The 25,526-nt window shown below is 35.4% G+C and overlaps 1 protein-coding gene across 4 annotated transcripts in view; it reads right to left on the bottom strand.

Moving 5' to 3' along the window:
• Positions 1-25,526, bottom strand: part of PFKP (phosphofructokinase, platelet) — a 41,068-nt gene that overhangs the window by 12,684 nt on the left and 2,858 nt on the right. For 3 of the 4 annotated variants that reach the window (XM_041714352.2, XM_002193530.6, XM_030264312.4), the window contains exons 2-16: positions 20,155-20,228; positions 14,265-14,342; positions 11,867-12,056; positions 9,196-9,361; positions 8,506-8,550; positions 8,307-8,415; positions 7,761-7,856; positions 6,931-7,023; positions 6,442-6,567; positions 5,848-5,912; positions 5,182-5,251; positions 2,739-2,885; positions 1,798-1,868; positions 1,258-1,345; positions 182-334 (exon numbers count right to left, since the gene is read on the bottom strand). In XM_041714352.2, the coding sequence (XP_041570286.2) occupies positions 182-334; positions 1,258-1,345; positions 1,798-1,868; positions 2,739-2,885; positions 5,182-5,251; positions 5,848-5,912; positions 6,442-6,567; positions 6,931-7,023; positions 7,761-7,856; positions 8,307-8,415; positions 8,506-8,550; positions 9,196-9,361; positions 11,867-12,056; positions 14,265-14,342; positions 20,155-20,228 (1,571 nt within the window). The remainder of the gene's footprint in view (positions 1-181; positions 335-1,257; positions 1,346-1,797; positions 1,869-2,738; positions 2,886-5,181; positions 5,252-5,847; positions 5,913-6,441; positions 6,568-6,930; positions 7,024-7,760; positions 7,857-8,306; positions 8,416-8,505; positions 8,551-9,195; positions 9,362-11,866; positions 12,057-14,264; positions 14,343-20,154; positions 20,229-25,526) is intronic. The other variant, XM_012571396.5, reaches the window with a different exon arrangement.

Raw genomic sequence — 25,526 nt, 5'->3', positions numbered from 1 at the left:
GGAAGCATTTGGGATCCTAGACTTTCTCTTTTCTAAAGTGGTGTCATGACTGTGGCTACAGCAAGAAATTATAATTTCCCAGATCACATTTCTTAAGTTCTGGTCTACAAAAATATCCAGTAGTAGCCAATTGAGTAAGTTTAAACAATTGCTTTGTTAGTACACACCAGAGCAGACTTACATCAGTTATAGTGTTCAGAGCAGTATCTGCACCAATGCTGAAATCTGAACCCGGTACATTGTTGGATACAGTTGCAGGAACCATAACCATTGGAACACAGAATTCGTCATATTTCTCCCGGGCAGCTGACAATTCCAGAAGTCCAAGGTAAGCCTGTTGGGCACAGGCATCAGGTGAAAACATTAGGATGAATAAAGGAAGGGCAGAGTTGGGAGTGACAAAATGAGAAGGGCCACAGGGGGAGCCATTTCTACCACAGCACACTTCAGCAAGTCAGAGCACTAAGGAACCACTAAAATCTAACATAGACAAAAAAGAAAGTGTTAGAAACATGCATATATTTGAAAACAATAAACAGAGCATATGTTCTCTTGAAAATGAATACTTTAGGCACAGAAAGTTGGTTTTCAACAAAACAAACTAGTTCCCCAATCTTCAGGTACTGTTACTCTTGATTTAATAATATTCCTGAATTAGGGTCATAGCTAACAGCTTGGACAAAAAAGGAAGATACATTCTTTATCAAAAAACACTGAGCACATTCTTCTCTGCAAGAAGTAGGCAAAATACTTTCCTGAATCAAAATTTCAAAAATTAGTTGGTTTTTTTTAGAACAAAGCAAACATGAAATACAGAAAAAAATACTTCTCTAGATCCATTACAGATTTTGACATGCACTATGTGAGAGGAGTGGCTTAAATAAGGGACCATAGTGCAATTTCTACTAAGAGTCAAGAACTTCTGCAAGGATATTCTAAGTATTGATACAGTATAGACTGAAACTTGCACAACAGAAGTTATGAATTTATTTTAATACAAAAAACTATAACACTATCTCATCTCATTTATCCATTTAGCACATCTGTTTAGCAATTCTAGTCACTGTCTTGAATGCCAGCTTTCCAGAGAACCACTGATTGACAACACTTATGATTCTAAACACTATCTATGTTGTGTATCAAACACAGATAGAACCAATTGCAACTTACATGAAGATTGGGTAAAAATCAAACAAGACTATTAATTTTGTTAGGATTTCTAGTCTACTTAGACATAATTAAGATATTTCAGTGTACCTCAAATCCACCAATAACCATAAGGGCGTTAATGTTGTTAGTGCGCATCTGGTCAGCAATCTTCTCCAAATATTTTGCAGGAAGAGTACTAAAAATCATTAAACCAAAAGAAAAATAAAAAACAATTCACAGATTCTGAAGCACTAAGAACTCATTACTAAGCTGAAACCATAAAGTCAGCAGGCAACACAATGGTTTTTGTTTTACATATTTATCCATACAAGTAGCTCTTCCAGACAAACAATAAGAACTCATGATAAGTGTAAAGAAACTGAAGGTTTGAAATCCTTTAAAGAGTAAAAACCTCAGGAAATTTTTAAGTTGAGGTCCCAACTCCCACTATTCAGTGCTGGCTCAGTACTATAAAGATACCCAAGTTGAGACAAAAAGATTTGAACAAAAAACAAACACAAAAAACCCCGATGTACAAAAATTGAGGACTTAAAAACACTCTGGGGAAAGAAACAAACATGGAATCACACAGTGGTTATATAAAGCACTACAGTTCATCGTATCAATTGACAAAAATACTGATGTTACCGTTTTGTACCAAGAATTGATCCTCCTTGACCAGTCCAGCCTCCAACATCTCCCCAGGAAATTTCCTTTATCTTTGAATAAAAGTAGAGAAGGAGATTTGGTTAAGTGATGATCCAATTACTTCTCTTGAGCTGCAGCAAACACCAAGTACTACTTCATGAAAAGCTGTTGGAACAAGTTGTTGGGCAATGACATAACTAAAACTAAATGAGGTCATGAAAGAAAACAGCATCAGGAGTTTAACTTCATTTCTCTTGAATTACTACAATCCCTTTCCATTACATTTGTTCTTTCTTCTTCTTGACCAAGATGAACCCTGTCTCTGTGTTTCATATCTCAATCCTATTCTCCCATCCTCTCCTACTGAATCTGAAGCAAAAAAATCTAAAGCTAGGTCTTTGATGGAAGTTTTGGGATCTTAGCTCCAGCCAGGCACAGAAATCAATAATCTTGTATTCAGTTTCTCTTCAGTACACCAACCAATGCATAACATTTAAAAACAGGAGAATAGAAGAATCTAACTTACCTAAGGGGAAAAAAGCTTCCTCCCTCAATAAGCACCATTACAAAGTTCCTTACAGCAAAGGAATACATATGCAATAACACATTGCTCAGAATCAGAGTTTATTCTGCTACTCTGTGAAAAAACTACAATATGCTATATATTCTTTGACCAAAACTCAAATGCAGGATTAATCTGAACTGATTTTGTAGCCCTGCAGCATGTGATTAGTAACACACAGCATAAATTACTCTACAGACTTGAAGAGTTGAGAAATACAGTTGCAGTCCAGGTTTTATAGATTTTTATGAAATAAAAGCACTTAGAGAACCAGTTCCCTCAGCAGTAATGACAGAACATGCCTTCCAAGAACATGAACAAAGGTGGTGGTGTGGGATGGGGTACCCAGCACTTGGTAATGCACACAGGTGACACTGACCTTCCCTCTAGCGAACCCTTCAAAACCATCAATGACAGCAAATATTTTGTGACCTTCAGTGATGCCAACTCTCACTGCAGCCCTCACGGCGGCATTCATTCCAGCTGCAGGGGCACCAACATTTAAAACTGCCACATTAAAATTACTCTGCAAGATAAAAATAATATTTAGTAAGGACTTTGACTTCTACACCATGGTTAATTTGTACATCATATGCCGTTGCTAAATACTGGAATGCGTGAAAGAAAATTTCAAAGCTCCTAAATGTTGAAAATTTAAAGTTATCTGCAAGGTGCAGACACATTTCCCCACTTGCAGAATATCGAAGAGACAAAAAAAAAAAAAAGAACATTTGTTCTTAAGTAAGACTTTATCATAATTCCATTTGGTTAACAAGTTAAATTATTCAGGTTTTTATATTCTAGCCCAGGTTCAAGAAACATAAAATAGCATCCCAGAATAGTTTGGGTTGGAAGGACCATAAAGATTATCTCATTCCAACCGCCTGACATGGCCAGGGACACCTTTCACTAGACCAGCCTGCTCAGAGCTCCACCCAACCTGGCCACATTACCAGTTTCATGTTACTAAAGCAGGATTTTTTTTTTTTTCTCGAACACACCAACAATAGCAAAAGAAAAAAAAAAAATAGGAACTGACTCTAGCACCACAGCATTTATGTGTGTATCATCAGTACAAGGCAGAGAGGAACAGACAAGTTTTAAAATTAAGGTAATGGCCAAGTTTCTCAAGCAGCTGACAATACATTAGTGAACAGGAACACTCAGCATCTTTCCCACACATTTTCAGATTATGGAAGTTTTTAAAACATTTCTGAATTACAATTGTAGTAACTTGGGTCCTGCAGAAGGGGTAGAAGTTATTTAGCTATATTCTGGAAGATGAGAACAAATGAAAAAACAAAACTTACAAGTTAAGTAACTATCATGGAATCTCATCTGATTAAAAACCAGAACAAGTAAACAAAAACAAAAACAACAACAACAAAAAAATCCAACCTAACAACAACTCCTTCAAAAAACCACAATAAAAGAGACACAAACCAGAGCATATGTAGGGGTTTTTTTGGGGGTTCTTTTTTTTGGTTCTGGTACAGTTGAAGGATTGTAGAAAAATACAATGTAATTACAAACAGCAAAATATAATGTGTGCAGAAGCACTGCTGAAGCAGAGCATTCAGCTGGCTCTTCTGATCTGATCAGCTTAGCTCTTTCCTCAATTCCTGTGACATGCACATTTCATCTACTTTTTAATTCCTATTCAACCTCTTTCACTGAAGGCACACAGATTTTGTTAGTATGGTCAAATCCAAGTAGTTAGTAATTGCACGTGGCCTACATTTCCTTCTAATGCCATTTATCACAGAAGGTATGACAAAAGTATTAAAAAAAAAAAGCAAAAGCCCAGTGCTAACAGTCCTGGATTTGCATTGCTGCATTAAAAAAAAAAAAAAAAAAATCCACCACCCAAACAGCTAATCTGCCTAAGAAAATGTTAAATATCCACCTAAAAATATTCTGAATTCCTTAATCTCTTGGAAGGTCAGTCTCAGGTCCTTACTGTATTACACTGTAATTTTGCTCCTTAATAATGCTGAGAAGCTACCACAAGTAATCATTACTCAAATATTTATTTGGGAAAAAGAGTTCTAGAAAGAGTAAAAGCAACATCATTATGCAAATAAAGTAACAAATGGTCACAAACCGCAATTAAAAGAGGAATTACCAAGTGAGATGACAGTCACCAACTATGATCAAACAGAACTATTCAGTAAACTTCCAATAAAACAAAAAAAAAATCCTTCAAAGATTTGTTTGCACACAAAATTTAGCATCTGCTTCCTAAATAAATCCAAATTTCCTCTTATACAAATCTTAGGAACTACAGAGAAACTAAATGTCTGTTATTGTTTTATGCAGAGTGACTTGTTATTTCACAAAAAGGTGATGGATCTGCCCTCAGTATTGCTTCCCATGAATTCCTGGATTTTCTTTTGCTCTTGAGTGGTTTAACCCTTCAAAAGGAAGACTTAGAATTCTTTTAATATAGAACCCTCCATTATAGAAAGATTTTCAGAGACTTAATCTTGATAATCAAGACTATTAATCTTAATAGTCTTGATTATCACACCTCTTCTCTCCATGGTAAGAAACAGAGGGCAAAACAGTAACTATTAGAACCAAACATTATAACAATTGGGATCAGCTGTACATCCAAGACAGAAGGAAACTATCTATGGCAATTTTCTAGTTACAAAGATATTTCTCTTTAAAAATTGTTACTTATTAGAATAAACTAGTGTGTTTCAAGCATCTTTATAATATTTAATTTTAACCTATACTATAATAGAGGTTTGAAGGGAGTTATTAATAGATCCCAAAAGCAGACATACATTGCACATTCAACAAACCCCCTTCCTTACCTTTGGAAGTTCAGCATCTGGCTTTTTGTGCGACAGTAATTTGTACGTGTTAAGGTTGTTTTCAAAGCTCCTAAACAAATGAGCAAATAAGGTAAGGAAATGAAGTAGTAAAATTTTGAACTCATAGTTATTTTAAAGGAACATTTGCATTTTTCAGAAACATTAAAAAGCTGGTATGAAATATTAACACCATTGTTATTGCAAGTGCAAAACATGGCAAAAACTAGAAATGGGAAAACAATGAAAAATATTCAATTCTTTACGATAAGAGTCATAAAACATGAAACAACTGTGCAGCTAATAAATAAGTTTTGTTTTCTAGACTTGGGAGAAAGCATTTTATTATCAGATGACTTGAAACACAAATCCCTCTCCTGACAGGACTGAAGAATACCTCTTCCAACATTACTGCTAAAACTACCAACTACTTACAAACAAGCTCACAGGACTGGCCTCAAATCCATGAATAAACAAATTTATCGTAGCTACAAGTCAGATCATTCAGCACAGAAGCTTTTTGCTTTGTAACCAGTTACCCTAGGAACAGCTCCCAGTCTGGCACAGCAGAGAATCAGAGTTCGCTTTGTTTTGCAAATTAGAGTTTGCTTTTGCAAAGCAACTATGCTTTTTTATAGCAAATAAACTGATACAAGCTATTGGACATACCTTCCACGGAGCTTCACAGCCTCAAGAAATCTTCCCTCATCCATGGCTTTCTGGACTTCTTGAGTCTTGAAAAAACAAGTTGATTACTCAGTATGCTTAAAAAACACAGGAGTTTAATTATTTCATATATTCCATGTGTTAATATATTTCCACAGTGGAAAAAAAGCCACTGACAATTCCTCAATTTATGAGCTACCTCCTCTCATAGCATAAATTAGTGTGGAGGAGAAGACAAAAGTAGAAACAAATACCTAAAGTCTTAATGGGACAAAGAAATCAACATATCATTATGTATTTTCTTCTTTCAGTTTAAACTGCAGTTTTAATGAAGAAACCTGACTTGTGTATGACTTACTGAAAATCTGAGATAAAATTTCAGAACAAATTAAGAAGATATGTATTTCTTTTTCCTTGATAGTTTGCAAATGAACAGTAACACATAGAGAACATACATGAACTTTATTATTCATTCCCAAATATGGAAAAGTGCTGTACACATTCCATCAATGTCCTAATGAGAAAAGGCAATTATTGTACACAGTAGCCTGTTGTAGTACATAAATAACATAAATTGGCTTTTTGCCAGAGTCTCACCATCTGCACACACTCCATCAGAGGCAGACGGACAGCCTGGTTTCCAGACAGGGACACAACACAGGCAGGGGTAGCTGGAGTAGCTTCTAAAAGGGCAAGCACAGCTTCCACACCCATACGACTCGCCTGCAGGTACAGAATGTTTGAGTGTTCAAGCAAGCACTGAAATGCACAAGGCTTCCAATCACAGAAATGGTCCTGATTTCTCTGTAACTCAAGCTGACACAAATCACTCCTTGGTAAGGTGAAAAAGTTGTGAGCTGTTTATACCCACATGTATGGACAATTAAGCTTCACATTTTGATGCTAAACATAGATTACTTCACACAAAGTGCTTCACTACTCTGAATTTGAGCTATTCAGACAGTTAGTGTGAGGTAACACTTTGATTTGTCAAGCTGATCAGGTAGAGAACCATCCCACCCCCAAATAATTATAAAATGCAGTTGTCCTATGTGGTGCCTGGGCAGTTATTTTGGGAATACTCACAAGAATTCTATCAAAAGCTGAAGGGGTTCCACCTCTTTGCACATGACCCAGGATGGTTACTCGGGTGTCAAAACCAAGCCGCTGAACCACAAGCTGCATAGAATTTCATAGAATTTCAAAATGTGGGTTTATCATTATCATTATTTTATATATATGCTAGCATGATGTACACTTAACACCACTTAGTGCTAAATGTTACTTCATAAAACCGCAATTCTGAATAAAGTCAAAGGTTTCTCTAAAACTGACAGCTATGGAAAACAGAACTTCATAGTCAGAGGACAGATAAACTCCAGGTAAAGCCAAATTATCATAGCTCTTTTACACAAATGACTATTTCCTAATTTATTTCTTAATGCCGCCTTAAAAAAAAAAAGGCAGAAAAATTCAGCTTAAAAGTTTTCTTAATCTTAGACACAAATGAAATCTTTAGCACAGCAACCATTTGGACACAACTTTGTCCAAAGCACACAGTATTAGCTCACTGTGAGACAGACCACAATTGAAAATTTTACAAGACATACAAAGTGAAATAGGATTATAAATACAGGTTTTAGCTGATTTCAAACTATCAATGAAGGCATTCATGAAGCAGATGCTTTTGAACTGCTGTGTTGTACTATAACGAGAAACAGTTCCAATTAAATGCCACTGAAAACATTGCCCTTTAATTTGACTATGGAATTTTAGATAACAAAGCACAAGTATAAAATACAATGGTGTGATAAGCTACCTTATAGGAACAGATGTACTCTACAAAAATGTTATTGTTAACAATAAGCCCCATCTTATGAACAGAAATCTTGTATCATAGGAATGTTGACACTTACATCCTTAACCTTCTCTGATGTTATAGGTTTGTTGTGACAATCAATAGCTCCTTCAGCTACAATAATAATATTCAGCCTTTTCTTTCGTGCTCGGTTCTGTAATAAAAATAAAAGCACGTTCATGTAGTTAAAAAAAAAAACCCAAGAGTAATTTTCAATAATTTTATAATCAATTGCTCTACATCAAGCTGCTAGGATTTGAGGAAACATTTCTTGTATTTGATCACTCATACATGATGTGCTCTCACACCTTTTATTTTTATACACATCTTTTCACCGATGAAGTAAAATGTCTAACATCAAACTGCTGAGGAAATGGAGACATATTGCTTATATAGATATAATTTTATGCGATTCCCAGGGCAGGTCATATGATTCCTCAAAACAATCACAGAGTGCAAGAAAAAAATGTTCAAGACCACAGAAAACTTTACATGACACCAAAACCAAAGACTTGCTTAAAATCCTGATCACACTTTTTAATCACTGCTTTCAAATAAACATCCACAAAGACGTCAGGGAATCTCAAATACATTAACAAATTACCTCTGAAAGCTTAGTACACATTGAATCTTCCCAGCCTTCTTCTGGTGGGTATTCAGGAATAAACACCCAATCTGCACCACAGGCTAAGGCACTAACCAGAGCTAGATACCTAAAAAATAGAAAAAATTATTTGACTTTTACAGTTTTCTTTCATAATTGTGCCTGTACAAAACACAAAATGCTGAAGGACAATACATACCCACAGTGTCGCCCCATAACCTCCAGAACAAATGTCCTCTGGTGGCTGTAAAAATAAGAAAACAAATTAACTGAACCTAGCATCATGAAACAGCTTGTGTTTACTATGGTTACTGAACTCAGAATTCCTTAGCAAAACAGAAAAACATTAGGAGAACAAAATCATTGTCATATTAAATAATCTATTTTAAATTAAGTATCTTCCAATGCATAATTCATTTTCACTACTTTCTTGTAAAACATGTATGGGCAGCTATGAGAGAAGATATGAACCTTTACTGGAAATGTAAATGATGCAGACCTACAGTTAAGAACTGTAATGGTATAGCTGTATTTTAAAAAAATAATTTAATTGCATAATTCTTATTGAAATGAAGCTTATATAAGACAGATGCTATTTTTGTACTATTTACGGTGTGTCTGGATCTTCTCTAACAGACTATGTCTGAAAAAGACTAAAAACATTAAACCAAGTCTGCCCCTAAGGCTGATGCAGTCTCTATGATTGAATACTTGAAGTGCTGCCATGACAGGAATGATGAAAAAGCAGCTACTAAGAAAAAAAGAAACCAAGACATTTGAAATATGCAGTCAAAAAGAAATTTTATTACCCCACCTAACTAAACTCTATTCAAAATGAACTTAAACATGTGTGTATTTGTTATCAGTCTCTATAATATGCCAAATTTACCTCTGAGCAGTGGTCATGATGGCATCTACAACTTCAATTATTCTGTGCAGAGCTGAGTCAGTACCTATGGTCATATCAGTGCCACAGAAGTCATTGTCTATGGATCCAACCATTCCCACAATGTTAAGATAAGCATATTTCTTAACAGCCTCTGCATCAATCTTTCCTGGAAAGAAGTATTCAGAGAAAGAAGTATAAGACTATTGAAAAAAATTAGACGCATTGATTGGGTGCTTTACTTTTAAAAACTAAACATATCCAAACATTAAATTATGTTTAGATATTTTAGGTAACAGGTTAGTCAAGACTACAAACAAAAGCCAATCAAACATCCAAACAAAAGAATCCTGCACGGAACTCCTTACAGTAAGGAAGGAAATAAGAGCTTTTCAGTCCATCTCAAAGTGTCAGATAATTATTAAGTTTTGTAACCAACCTTAAAATTGATGGTTTCAAATTAAAACAGTGTAATTCAAAATGTAGTCTCAGTGTATAGCATGCAATAAAGAAGCAAAAGGATGCAAACTGGGCATATGGTAAGCAGTTAGAATGGCATTATGGGCATATGTAAACAGTTAGAAACCAGCATCCAACTTTTGAAGATTTCACGTTTGCAACACTGAAAGGCTCTGATTTCATGATTAATAAGCAAACAGAACGAAAAGCTCCTATTCTACATCTTAGCGGTGTCTCCCAAGACAGCAATGAAAATGCTGAATCATCCAAGAGTTCTAAAGGATCTCAAGGATGAAATACCTTAGCTGCTTAAGCAATTAAAACTACCTTAGTATCTGTGGATGGGATGGTAGTAAATATAATGTCAAATTTTTAATATGAGACTCAAGTACTATGTAGCAGTGTGTTTAATGTCTACATTACAGAATGTAGAAAAACGGCAGAAACCATAATAAAAAATATAACTAATGTCCATGAAGATATATATAACACTGTGAAGAAGAATAAAAATGTTTTCTATGAATGTATACCATGCATTACAAACCTCTTCTAGAGTTCCAAATGTGACTTAATATCTGGTTGACATATTCTACTTAGATTTCTAAAAAGCCATTGACAAAGTCTTTTGCCAAAGGATTTTGAGAAAGCTAAGCAGCCACTGTATAAGACAGAAGGCTTTTCATAGGGTAAATAATGTGAAACAGAGAGTAAAAAGTACAAGGCAGAGGGCAGTGATAAACACAAATTCTTGTATCTTTGGAAGGTAACCAATGGAGGTCTACAGGGATCTGCGCTGTTCAACACGCTCAGCAATAACCTGGAAAAGGGAATGAGCAGCAAAGTGCCAAAGTTTACTGATCAAACGGAATTATTTGTGATCTAAACATATGGAGTGTTTGAGAAGAAATGAAGACTAGCAAGACACAGTGAGCAGTAAAGTATCAGATGGAATTCATTGCCAATAAATGTAAACTAGGACACATGAAAAAAAATGTACCCTAACACCACGAACAAAATAACACTATTTCCAGCATAATATAATAATGCTGTTTTCATTAATAAATCAGCTTCAATGCTCAATAGCATTAAAAAAATCAAAATATTAGAAAATATTAAGGAAAGAATAGAGAACAAAACAAAGATCATTATACTACTGTGTAGATCCATGGTTTGCCCTCATCTTGAATACTGGGTGCAGTTGTGGTCCTCCCCACCTCAAAACAGGGTAGAACTGGAAAAGGTTCAGAGAAGGGCAACAAAGATGATCAAAGATATAGAACTTACATATAAGGAACAACTAAGCAAACTAGGATTCTTCCATCTAGAAAAAGAGATGATGAAGGGAAAATAAGACAGCTGCAAAATCTCAAGTGGCATGCAGAGAGGAAGCAGGATTGACCATTCATGGTTTATTCTAACACAGAAACTATGGACATCAAATGATCTAGAAGCCAGCAGTATCAAAATAAACAGAAGAAGATTCTTCACAATCTTCATTATTCAGTGAAGTTGCAGAACTCCTTGCTACACAATGTTTTCAGCAAAACTTTGTATGCTTTCAAGTAGACTGAACATACATTTATGGAAGAGAAAAATTCATTAGGGACTGCTAACAGCATCTGGTTCAGGAAGCTCCAAAGACAGAAATGGATGGAACCTATCAGAGTTCTTAGGTATTATGAGTAACACATAGCAGCAACACACCATTATTTTAGTATACTCTCCCTGTACATTCTCCTGGATGCTATCAAAGGCAACTACTGGGTTGGCTGAACTTCTACCAACAGCCACTTAATGTTGTGATCTTAAACAAATAATGACATACAGGAAGGAAAGCACCATAATTTAATAACATACGAATGTGTAGCTTGTTGTAGAAAAGGAATTACCACCTCAGATTGGATATGAGGGCATAGGGCTTTTCAAGAAAAAGGTAAGAGGTTCAGATCCTGAAAATTATTCATATTAGAGGACAAAAGCCACAAAGACTGTTGCCCATTTGGCCTTTTTGGACCTTTATGATACACAGGAGTGGACGTACAGAAACCAAAAGCTATTATTTTATGAAGAACCACGCGATTTCCTAGAATGAACACATTTGATTTTTAAACTTTAGATGTACCCTCTGGATACAGTCTGCACACCTACACAGTTTGGGTTCCTAACTTCCCTGCAGACTGGAGGGGAGGTCTAGGGGGCCTGAAGGCACACTCACCTTTCTGTGCCAGCTCCTCCAGCAGCCCGCTCCACTCCTCCCGGAAGAGGTTGGCGCCGGTCAAGCTGCCGTCGCCGCCGATCACGCAGAGGTTGGTGATGCCTCTCTGCACCAGGTTGAAGGCAGCCTGCAAGCGGCCCTCGCGTGTGCGGAAGGGTTTGCAGCGCGCGCTGCCGATCACCGTGCCTCCCTAGCAGAGGGGAGAACAGCACTTCTAGTTAATGATCTGGCATTTTACTGTACATCTCTAAGATGGATTAATGATGAGTTTTGTAGCATAACCTCCGTCTTTTAACTTTACAGTGAAGTAAGGTAATGATGAACAAATTATCAAACCTGTGGGAATTTATGTTCAAGAACAGATACATACACACACAAGGGAAAATCAAAAAAATCCACTCAAAAATGACTGATAAAGAGCTACTCTGGAAGGAAAATGTTAAATTACATCACATCCATTTTAGCAGTATTAAAATAAATAGGCTGTTATTTATATTTAATGGCAAGAGCAAAAGTGATATATTAACTAGTTATTACATTAATTGGCCTCTGTGTGGTATTTTTCCCCTTAATATCACAAGATACACAGACAATAAGAGAAAAAATGTATCCCTTAAATTCAAAATTAGCATGCATTGTCATTCCACAGAATAATGGAAATAACTGCCTTCAATTCCTTACAAATCAGACTAATGCTACATTTTATGTTGTATTGACTATCTGTTGCATTTATTAATATGAATTAAAAAGCTTCTTTTGGAAACGGCGGTGGTCATTTTTAAAAATAACTGAACTGCCCTGTCACTGAAAACTGCAGGATGCCTTGCTGGACACACATCATTTACATGTCTTCTGTGTTTATGTTGTTCAGTCACTTAAGAAGTTTAATTTTTACTTTATTTATTGTCACAGTAAAAAGTATCATCAATTAAGACTGAAAAAATGATTTTTTTTTCCTGCAGGCAAATCTGGAGATGATTACATCACTTTTACATAAATCTTCCCTTCACTTCGACTTGTAGTAAATCTGTCGTGTCCATCTAAATTTGAACTTCACATCTGCAGTGCCTGTACTGACACAATTTACCCTATCAATAGATGTTTCAGCTCTCAGGCCAATTTTCCATCTGTGTTGCATAGCTGCTAGTGGAAAGAAAAAAGAAAGTGGAACAGAATTCAGCTGTCTCCAGAAAAAAAGGTAGATGTGTACACACAGGGATGCTAAAAAAAAAAAACAACCAGAACTAAAAAAGTCTCTAAAACTAGGTATTTTCATACTTAGAAGAAAACAGCTGCAAGAGGAAAAGAAACTGTACTTGAAACAAAGTGCTACTGGTTCTGAATAAACAAATATACAATGGGCTGCAAAACCTTTCTCATCAAAACAAATAAACCCATTCTGTAAGGCACATTCTGAGGTTCATTGTTGGTCTGCTGAATTACCAGCAATAAAGCTCAAAAAGATGTTTTTCTTTTACACTACACACATACAGGAGCCTACATCCTGCTCCTGCGTGGCTTGGCCAAGAGAACTCAATTTTTTCTGTCACTGTAAGATGCATCGAGATGATGCTTTAAGTCATATTGTTTAGTTTTAGAACTCAATGATCCTTGATATATTCCATGATTCTACTTACAGATTCTGCAAGATAGACATGGAGGAAAAAAAGAAAAACAACCAAACACAGGGGACAAAATACCTGACAGTACTCCACGGAATGGTTAAAAAAAAAAAAAAATTGTCTCTGCTAACTGTTTTATGTTCATTAACTTTACAAAAAACTCCAAAGAAACCCACGCTTCACTGGGAGGAAGTTTTCAGAAAGCTTGGCAAGCAGTAAGGCCTCTTTGCCAAACATAGCACCTGCTCTGGAAGAGGTAACAACATTACCATGCTGAGCAAAAGCTGCGGAGATCCAAAAGGCCACACTGCAGAATGTTGTAATAAAAATGCACTAAGTCATCGGCAGTATCTGAGCTCTGCAGAATTGCACTGTAATTACATCCGTTACTATAATTCTAAATCCACTTACACAGAAAGCCAACAGGGTTTCATAAGAAATTATTTGCCTTACAAAACACAGCTATTTCATCTTTTGGCCCTATAATGACTTATTAAATACAGACGTGCCAATATGGCTTTAAGAGGCTAATGACATGTGATGCTGCAAATCTAGAACAAAGGTTTTCAAGATTATTTCTGGGTTCCAAATTCAAAAGACTACAACAAGATTTTTCACTGTAGAAATCAGGCTCTGTTGGAAGTGGTACGTGCTGGTCACTCAGTCATCACACACAGTCCAAATACATAACTCCAGGGGTTGCCTGAATCTAGAATTTTGTCTCTTCTATTTGAATAAAGAGGTTCTGGGTCCCACAGTTACCCCTTAGCACTTACCACTTGCAGGATACTTGAAACACTTTCCCATGAAACTTCTACAATATTATCACCTCCATCAACCATTCCCTGGTAACCCTGTAAAAGAGAAAGTATTTCATAAGTCTGATTTTAAAAACCACATCAAATTTCCACTACAGTAATACTCAGTTTGTGCACTTTAATACAACTTTAATTAAAAAGACTGAATAAAAAATACTCAATTTAAATGAAACAATATTCAAGAAGGTATCACTGCTTGTTTTATGGGGGGGGGATAAAGCAAAACAAACCCTCTTCCTAAAGGATCAGTTCAAAAACAATGTCAAGATAAGGTAATACTTTTACACAATTCAGAGCATATGCAGAATTTACTCACTAAGCAGTAACTTGGAAACATACTAAGCCTAAAGTGGCTTAGTATTCATAGAATATATATGATCTTTTATGTCAAACTTTGAGTCCTCACCAGCATGAGAAAGTAAGAATGTAAAGATAACCTGGACACAGCAAAAGTACAAGTTACTCAATTAGGCTTTTTAGGATTCCAGTACAGATTGCAAGGAGAAACCATGAAAGTTTCTGCTCACCAAGGCTTGACTGAATAATTTAGAGACAATATGATCAAAAAACATCCAGATGGAAAACTACTTATGTCTCTAATTTCTGCCATCCAACAGATCTTTTCAATATCTTGTACACTCTCCAGATAACGTTGACATGTATCTAATGCATACACACAGAATGGCATGGTTTGAATGGGACCTTAAAAGATCATCAACTTCCAGTTCCGCAGCCATCAGCAGGGACATCTCCCACTAGACCAGGCTGCTCAATGACCCATCCAACCTGGCCTGGAACACTGCCAGGGTTGGGGCATCCACATCTTCTCTGGGAAACCTGCTCCAGTGTCTCACCACTCTCACAGTAAGGAATTCCCTCCATACAGCTAACCTACATTTCCACTCTTTCAGTTTGACCCCATTACTCCTTGTCCCATCCTTACAGTTCCTAGTGAACTATCTTCCCAGTTCCCTTGTAGGCTCCTACATACAGGACATACTATTTGTATGTTAATGTACACACACAATGACTTGAAGAGCTAAGCCATTATTTACACAATTTGCTCAAAATTAGAGAAAAGTGGAAAGGGAATAATGCTTAATCTGCTTATTCTACATATCAACTTAAAAAAATCTCCCTCAGATAAAGTGCAAAGATCCTCAGAAAGAAACATTACAATAGATAAAATTAAACTTGATGATGGCTAATAAATTACTAAGTTCATTCATCACCAGCTTTGTTTGCTTTTTTTTTTTTTTAACATAGAATTTGATGTTCCTTATATCATTCAGTAATGGAGTAAAAGCTTTTCCTCTAAGTATTTCTATTGACAACTACAATAACTCAAGAGATCCACTGGCAATAAATAGTGTAATGTTGCATCTTAATTCAGTTTGTAACACTAACTACAGTGCACTGAGAGCTGACAAAAATATATACAGTTCATGTGTGCTCAAGTCATTCACCTTCCATTTTAACTTGAGAGGAAAAACAAAAGTTCATCCAAAGAAGTATTACATATAAGAAATATATACATAAATAAGACTGATGGAATAAAATTCCCAATTTTCAGATTAACAAATCTAAAACACAGAAAAAAAGCAAAGAGAGAAAATAGTAGCTTAAGACATGAAACACCTCATGGCTAGGCTGCACCATGTTTCCTTGAAATAGAAGGACTTTATGCATTTTGGTCAGGAGTCCATATCTATGCAGACAAGTGAGAACTGGGAATGTATTAACAATTCCTCCCACTACAAGGTAAGGGCAGGGAACCTTTGGAATCATGATCTGTTTGAATTGTTACATGAAGTTTCCCTAATTTAGTTGTCTGCCAAGTATGTGTATGCTGCCACTGAATAAGGTAGAGAGAACCTTTGTTTTCCACACCATTAAAAGATACAAGCTGTAGAATTAAAACAGCTTTCTAGAAAAGCTATTGGAGGAAAACATTAATTACTAATTACAACTGAAGTATTAATGATGATAATTTTCATTTATTGCTTTAGTTATGTAAACACTGATGAGGACTGGACAATGTATGTTTGAAGGTTTACCACTGTCACTGTTCCAACTGTATGATTACCAAAAATCAGTGGCAGATGTGACTACAGACCTTAATATGAGGGTGAGGATCTGTCAATTTACATGAAAAAGAAATTAAATTCTCACTTAGAACCTAAAAATATAGGAGCTTGGGTACTGATATACTAAAACTGTGGGGCAAGAATAGAAAAAATGAACAGCCAAAAATACTGCAAGCACAGTTTGTGAAGATCAGCACCATTTTATGTTTAATCATTCATGTACCCAAAATCTAAATATTCAAAGAACAAGAAGAAATCTCTGTGGGTCCCATGTTCACAGGGTACATTCACACACACTGCAGCTCCAGGAGAGCGTGGCAGAAGCAAACACAGCTTCCAGCCTGAACTCTGAAACAAAAGCTTTTGAAAAAGAACATGCCATCTTCTGATGTGTTACATGCGAGACATGTGGGGCTTTAACAGTTTTGTGAATTTACTTACTGAGAATTCTCAGCCATTGCTCAACAACATAAAATAATACTGCCACTGAGTGCACAAACCAGCACAGAAAAGACATGAAGTTGCCTCACAGAAATCCATGACTGCCCTACCACTGCACTCCCAATGCTGGCCTCTGGAGAAAAAGACTCCTAATCAAGATGAAGAATCTAAAAGCTCCATAGCTTAGTAGCAAGAGCACACATCCACTGGGAACTATGTGCTTCAATCCTGAAAAAGGGGCAGATTATTTGTGTAAATATTTAAGTTTCTAAAATTGACTGCCATAAATGAGAGGCATCACTTTATCTTGCCATTCTCAATTAAAAAGGAAAAACACGACAAAACATAAATCAACCTGACTTTAATAGCTTCTGGTTAGTGAAAAAAAAAAAAAAATTTAATTAGCCCCCTAGAACAGCCTGATACTCTACACATAATTCCAGCTCCTAGATTTTTAAAGCAGGAGTGAAATTAATCCATGGGTATTCAAATTTTAATTCAGATTGGAGTAGATTTGAGGAATAATGAGATGACAGTCAAGAAGGGTAACTACAGACTAAAATAAAATATTAAAAAATATGAAACTGTGAAGCTAGAGCAACTGTATAGATTTGCAATTAATAGCAAAATGTTGAAATGTGCTAACTTCAGTGACTTAAGATAGACAAGGGGTTTTTAAATTTTATAGCTATAAATTCACAGGTTTTATATAAACTAGAAAAAAGATATATTACAAATAATAGCTTTTATATAAATTAACTTATAGTTTTCATTTTCACATGAGTTTACTCTTCTTTTCCTTTTGGGACTTGGAAGTCCAAATAGGCCATGAATTCCAGTATGTAACTGTTTCTGTTTCTTTCGGCTTCTGTAAAACCAATTTTAAAAAGGCTAGAAAATTACTTATATCTAATTCATTATCAATTTTAATTCATTTATCATAGTAATCTCTCATCATAAGATGAAGAAAAATGGAGTTAGAAAAACAGAGTTACTTTTTTACTTAGAATATGGAACTAGTGCTGGCCACAACTGTAGAAAACAGATGGTTTTGCAGTGCAGAAAAGGTTCATATGACAGACATAGCCAGAGGAGAAATAAAGCATATGATGGCTACAGCAAAGTAAGCTTGAAAAGGCTGAGATTATAACTCTATTTTCAGATCCAAATAAGAATACTTTTTTTCTTCTTTTGGATATGATCACTTCAGGTTTTTCCTTCATTATTTCAGAGCAGCTTTGATACATATATTATTTTATCCTGACCTATGTGTTAAAATGCTCCAAACATAGGCTTAAGATACACTATCCTCTTTGCTTAACACACTCAAGTCACATTCAATAAACTGTAACTCAGAAGGAACACCTTATTAAAAGCATTAAATAACTCAAATTATACCCAAAAATACATCTCCTCTTTATACATTATGCAAAGGCTTAGAATAGGGAACATAAGTTACAAGTATCAGAAGATTTTTACCTTCTCTTACACTTGCCACTTTCATCTGTTTCCCATTTCAAACGGGTAAAATTAAACTGATGTTTCATTCAATGCTTGCAACTCTGTTTCTCTGAAGTACTTGTAGGCATTGTGAAGGAAAACTGACTTTATATTTCAATTATAATCAGCCAGAGAAGAACAAAGCTTCATGTTTGGTACTTTACAAAACAGAACTGAATGGACTAACCTAGAAGAAAGATCTTTTTCAGAGCCCATACTTGCAATGAAATGTGCATTTCCTCACAGAGCTTGCTGTTACATTGAAGACATCAGGACAATATATATGGGAAACTGAAAATTCCCAGCATTGACTAATTTTTTTACAATCACTTTTTATTCAGAATTATCTGTGACTTTACACTGGCCAACTCTACCAAATACAGGAACATCCTAACTTATATAGCACTATTTTGTTAAGTCCAGTTCAGAAAAAACAGATATTCAAATTTCTCTTGAAATGCATCTCTCTGTGATACCAAATATGTCTAAAAGGTGAAAAAATATGGCAAATCTTGACTTAAGTTTAATTTACAAATCAATTAAAATCCAAGTTCTGGCCTTAAAGTTGTCCAAAACACCATCCATACTTCCAGAGAAGTATCTGACCCATTTCAGTGAGCCTGAAAAACAGCTGAACACTGAAGGAATTCCAGAGATTGGCCATGTAATTAGCACACACTAAGTATTCAGAGCAACTTGCTCTAGCACAGTAGTAGGAAAGAATTTTGGAGCAGTCTTCTGCTTATTTGCATTTCAATATACTTTGCATCTCATTAGTAAATGAGCTATAGGAATCAGCAGACAGGGAAAAAATGGATAAACAGCTACTTTTAAAAGATATATTCTGTATTTGCCATGCACAAAACTAAAACAAAAGCATTTTCCAAGCACTTCTATGAATTCTAGTACTCCATATTTTTATATTAAAGTTAGACTTTACTGGGGACCTACCAAGCTTTCTCTCATATAAAATTATTACGATTTGTAATAACTTTAAACTACTAATGAGCTGTACAGGAATTCCAGTGGGAAAAGAATCTATGTATTTACTGTATTGTTTAATCTACAAAAATTGTATAAAAACTGAAAACGTCCTTTACAAAGAAGTCTAACTGCAGCAGTTTTCCAGGAAGATAAATACATGGAGCATCACCTTGGCATTGACATTAAACTTGTCCCATCTTTTTTTCTTACTGCATAATTGCTACAAAAATTTACAATCTTTCTGCACATACAGTTACAAATTTCAACAACAAAATTCTGATGTCAGGACAGACCAATGAGGGTCAAGTTTTTGATGTGGCTTTTTTTTGTTTGCTTGTTGGTTGAGTTTCTTCAGTTGCAACTTATAAACCAGGCAAGATGGCACCAGTGCCACAGTACTCTTGATCAAAACTAAGCTATGGAATCTGTTAAGTGAGGGTAAGGATACATCCTTATCATACTCTAGGAAAACTGAGTCAATGGATTAACAATCAGCAGTTTAAACAATATTAACAAATATTTATAAAGTGGGGCCACCTATCCAACAAGTGCATAAATATGTAGCTCACTGCAGGGTGGCAACTGCTTTCAAGTCTTTGGTGGCACACAAAGAATTCCATCTATTTAAGAAATTACTTTAAAATTACATAGTTTAAGAATATACCTTGTGAGATGTAAATTTCCATAAAAATAAAAAGTACTAAATAAAACACACAATGAAAAGTAATGACACCTACAACATTTTTAATTTATACTATTTACTCTCCATGGTATTTCTACAAAAACTCAAGTTTAGTCAGAAGACAAAATACAGAATGAATGAAACAAAAACTAACCTCATAAATAAAATAGACTTTGGCATTTACATAGATTCCCATGCGTACTACTGCGCGCACAGCAGCATTCATACCTGGGAAGAAAAAGCAAAGTCACATTGTTACAGTCATCCAGCACTTTCTGTATAGCAAAGGTACTGTGTCTAGAAAATAAAGGGAACATTAATTCATTCCTAAAGAAAGACAATGACCAGCATCCATTAAAACAGAAATTTGCTTAATGACAGTGCAAGCAGCCCATAAGCATGAAGGGTTCAGAATTCTTTGTTACAATAATTATGTGAATGCCAGTGTGTGTTAATCAGAGATTAAATTGCTGCTGACTGCAAAATAGCATTGTAGAAGTTACAGCTACTGAACAATGAAGTAAATTAATTTTGCAATAATGGTTAGTTTCCAGTCTGAAAGGCAAAACATTCAGCAAGCTAAAATTTAGCTTCTTCTCATTCTTCGAATGAGAAATTATATTTGAAGTTTTTCTGGGATTTCCAAAATAACACAGGTTAGTAGAGGGAGTAGAGGGGAGTAGAGCCAAAGTTGACCTGGACAGATGCTCATTTAAAAAGACAAAAGTAGCAGTAAATTAACATAAATAATACGATATTGACTCATTTGACAGAAAAGCGTCTGAACACCACTTTGCTCCCAAAAATGCAAGCTCTGACTGGAATTCCCTGTTCACAAGGCACCTGACAAACTATAATCCTGGAAAATCTTTCATTAAAGTCCCATGGTCAAACACTCACCCTGCTGAGGAACAGTGGAAGTTCCACTGGTCCCTCTAAACAGACCAAAAGAATTTCTCTTGTAATTCATCCCTTCAAATACTGCATTATCTTACCCATTATTCAGGAACTTTCCAGAACTAATTGACTAATTGCTTACATACCACTAAAACAGATATAAGAGATCACACAAAGCATGAAGAGAGAAATAGGCTTCACTGATAGTCTTGGCATATCAGTAAAAAACAGATGCAAAAGGTAACAACCCAAAGTACTAGGCACCAATTCTCCAAATCTGCTGCATTTAATACCAAAACTGCCAAGTAGCAGGTAAGCTCTGCTGCTCAACAGAGGTGTTAAGTGTTCACCTCTTTGCAGATATAAAAAGCTGATAACTAGAACATTAAACAACACAGCAAGTCACAAAGATCTAATCATACAGCTTTACTGCAAAACATAGAGTTGTAACAGTCAACCTGTCTAAAGAATCAGGCTGATATTTCTCAAAGATTCATTACTTATGAACACACCAGAATGTCCCTGAAGTTGCTCAACATGAAACAAAAAAATTAAGTTTGCCAAAAACAAAAAGCCAATTTTGCTGTTTGTGTAGATGTTACTTACACTTAAGACAGGAATCACAAGTAAGTGTTTTCACCTAAGTTCTGTTTTAGAAAATAGTAGCAAGAATTCTTTCAGCCAGAGTCGGCCTTCTGGCATAGCTGGAAAAAGCATTCAAATGCCAAGACAGCTAAAAGCACAGCTTTAGACAAAGAAATGGATGATGCCAAAGAAAAACAGAATCTCATCTGACAGCTTGCAATAAAAAGAAACTTAGCATGATAAATCTCAGATCAAACAGAGCAAAGTTATCTCCTCAGTGAAACAGTTTTCATAACAAAATTAACACCCCTGAGAGACAAAGACCTTTAATTTTAACAGACTGACAGCTCATCACAGCACTGCCATTTTCCACAAACAGGAACACTCAGCACAAGGTACTCCTTTCACCAAAGCCCACAGCTTGCTTCTATTAAAGCACATGTTGTGTGGGAGGCTTTTTTGTTGTTGCTGCTTGGTACAGAGGTTTTTTGGTAGTTCTGTTTTGGCATTTGGGTATGGATTTTTTTTTTTTTTTTTTGGAGGGGGATTGCTGTCATTTGGTTTGTTTGTGGAAAGTTTGTACATAAACCCTTAATACAGCCATATACTTTCTTAGTAAATATCTTTCAGTTTCCATGTTTCTTGCATGAAAAATTCACAATTTTCCTGCTCTATGAAAAGGCAAAAACCCAGGGAAAAAAAAAAATCTGTAATCCCAGATTACAGACAGCACCTTCCCAGTACTACCACTGCAGCTTTATAAGTTTATATAACCTACATTTTATTGTTATTTCATGTTGGATATCTTATTTCCTTATAGATAAAAAGGACTTCATTGTCTATGGGCAAGCTCCTGGCTTACATTTCAGAAGGGCTGAGGACTAAAGGATATTACAATTTGATACCTACAAAATACAGTTAACACATTGCAGCTTTAGACTTCTACAATTTGGCTGTCTAAATTGCAGTAATTCAAAAAAAAAACCCAAAAAATTACATTAAGCCTCTGTAGGACTGTCTAATAAAATTTATTTGTGGAGTCTTACAAAAATATTTGTGAATTACTGTAATAACCATGAAATGTTATCACTCACATTTATTACTTTAAAAGAGATTTAGCAGGTTAACTGTGGATTTGGTTCTGAATAATAAATGCAGTTTGATAAACATACAGGATTAAAATAGCAGCTTCAAAAGAAAGCCACAAGTAAAACCATTATTTTTTTTAATAATATAAGAATTCTTTAAAATGTTTCTGAATTACTACTTGCTTTTGCATTAAAGCCTTGGAAAGATGGAAATACTTACTTTGCTCTTTTGGACTCAGCAAAGATTAAGTGAAATGTAACTACTTTCAGGGCTTTATATAACATACAAATTAATTTAGAAGTTGATAATTTATTGCCCTTGATCTTGTTTATTCAATTGTCCTTAAAAGGAACACTTTGTTTTCAAAACAGGGTTACAAACAGTACTGCAGAAATCTTTAAATTATTTCAGAGGCTCTCTCTGGCTCCAAAAGAGTATCCCTCTCTTGTGCCCACATCCTGGTTCATGTACACATGCACCACTACAACAGAGGAGGTCCTACATGAGTTTGTGTTTAAGCCAAGTTTGCCTTGCTTTAGCCAGCCAGACAAGCCTTTAAATAAGTAACTGTAACATAAACCATTCAAAAGCAAAATTGAAACTATGCATCTTGGACAAGCATCAAGAAATACTTAAGTATCACCAATTTTAAAGATAAACATTGGCTTTAACACAAGCTTAATGACTTAGCACATATGTTTCAGTGCTACCCTGAATAAAGATTCAGACTTAAAAGACTATATAACAAAAATCACTAAGGAAAATGTCTAAGCATTACCAAACAGGAAGATTTTGTTCAAGTATGTAAATGGTTATGTCAGTAAGAGCCTATAATCATCAAAAGAGAAGCAGTCAAATACAAGAACTGAACAAATCAATAAAAACACAACTTGAATTTGTTCCATTTACTTTTAATTACGTTACAGATTTTATCGCCTATAATCACAGTAGTTATTCTAAATACCTGAAGAAAATATTACACAATTTTCCTGAACATCAGCTGTATTAGATCAGAACATTCTACTGCACAAATATATACAATTGCAGAACATCTAAATGGCAAACATACCTCCTTCTTAAAATTAAAATAAAAATCTTAGAAGACTAGTTTCAATCATTCATTCAATCCACTAATTATAGAAGCAGCATCTCAAAAATACTAAATGCATTGAAATAGTTACAGTCATCCATTAATAACAATATTCCTTAATTTTACATACAAATAGTACTTATAATATTTTATCTACAGACACATATATACATATTTCATATACATGTCTATTTGTATGCATTATTCTTAGCTGGAAAAGGTGCATTTTGGGGGGCTAGAATTCAAAAATTCCTTGTGACTATGTTCAAATTATGCAAATGTCAACAAATAAACCCTAATTTGGATGACATAAGAAGAATGTGGATTGTTCTAGTTTGTGACTTTTTTAAAAAATAGTATATACTTTACTGTTTTAGTTGAGAAGCTTATAGTGGAAAAAGAAATTCTGCCACCTGAACAAAATCAATACATTTACACTACTATATTAAATATGCCTTATGATGTTCCTCAGCCTGTAACACTTCAAGAGCAGAAATATGTAAATCTTTGCTTCCACAGTCATGGTCACTGATATTCCAAAACTCTGGAATCCAAAAGGTTTCTTTAGAGTTCTTTTTAAGCTGTTTTTAAACCCAGTATTTGCTGAAGGAGTTGAGCTTTTTCATTTGTTCAGTGCCAAGATTTCTTCTTCCGATTTATGCCACCAAGACAAGAGCCGTATCTCTGCACTATTAACTAAGACTTGGAACTTTGGCTTGGCTTTGGTTTGGTTTTTGGGAAGCCTGGAATGCTCTGAGCATAGGGACACGCAGCTCTTTACTTCAGCAGGATGGACTATGATACTCCAGACCATTACATCCCTTACCTATGCTGTCCTCCTCAACACCAAATCTTTGAGTTTATCTGAAAAACAACATGGTCCCATCCAAAGGCAATGACCTCGGGGCAGCAGCTCCACCACCACAAACACATCCTGCCCCAGGAGCGCACAATCGCCTTCTGTCAGCAGCTTCCCCACGGCGCTTCCTACCACGGTCCCGGAATAGGCTCTCTGGAGCTGTGTGAACGTCAGGCACCTACGCTGGTCAAAACCGTCTGTGGCAGCCACTGGAACCACAGAAAATTCAGCCAGTGCACTTCATGACCTGAAGCAGAATGGCCAGAGAATCCCACAAAGTGAGAAGTGTGACTTATTAAACCTCATTTATTAAAACACCTTCCCGAGCTGCAACCAGTACAATTTAGAAATACTCCAGAAACTGAACCAACCCATAAATATTGAGAATTGATTGTCATAATATTGAGAACTTCTTCTGCCTCTCAAGGTACTTGTGATTATAGTGTAAAGTACATTTTTAGGTTACAATTTAACAGCTAGTTAGCTGAAGTGATGGACTGTCAAGTTTAGTACTTATACAAACTATAAGTGTACTAAACAGAGATCTTTTTTTCCTGTGAAACAGATCACTGATAAATTATTTAACTCCACAAAGAAAAAAAGTCCAGTATGACACATATACATTCTATAGTCTTTGAAATTCTACAGGTAGAAAAACGAAAATGAAAAATGAAACTTTCAAGGAAGTAGCACCAGGGCGGGGAAGTAACTGAAAACTTAACATGCCCTATAAATAGAAAGCCTTGTGTAATTTACATAACTCTACTTTTTAATTATTAGAAATACAAATAACAGCAGAGAGATTGATTTCACCTTAAAATAATTTCACGCATATTTTATTCTATGCTCAGACTTACAGTCCAATCTAAATACTGGCAACTATTATGATTTTGTGTTTAATAGGTGTTTTTTCTACTCCGTTGTTTGTGAGTTTAGTTTGGATTACAGATATTTTGAAGACTTTTAACGTCTGACGAATATAAAACAAAACAAAACTGGAACTTTA

Source organism: Taeniopygia guttata, chromosome 2 (genome assembly GCF_048771995.1).
Source record: "Taeniopygia guttata chromosome 2, bTaeGut7.mat, whole genome shotgun sequence".
Lineage (NCBI taxonomy): Eukaryota > Metazoa > Chordata > Aves > Passeriformes > Estrildidae > Taeniopygia > Taeniopygia guttata.
The sequence above is the reverse complement of the archived record's forward strand: the minus strand, read 5'-3'. Positions and strand labels throughout refer to the sequence as shown.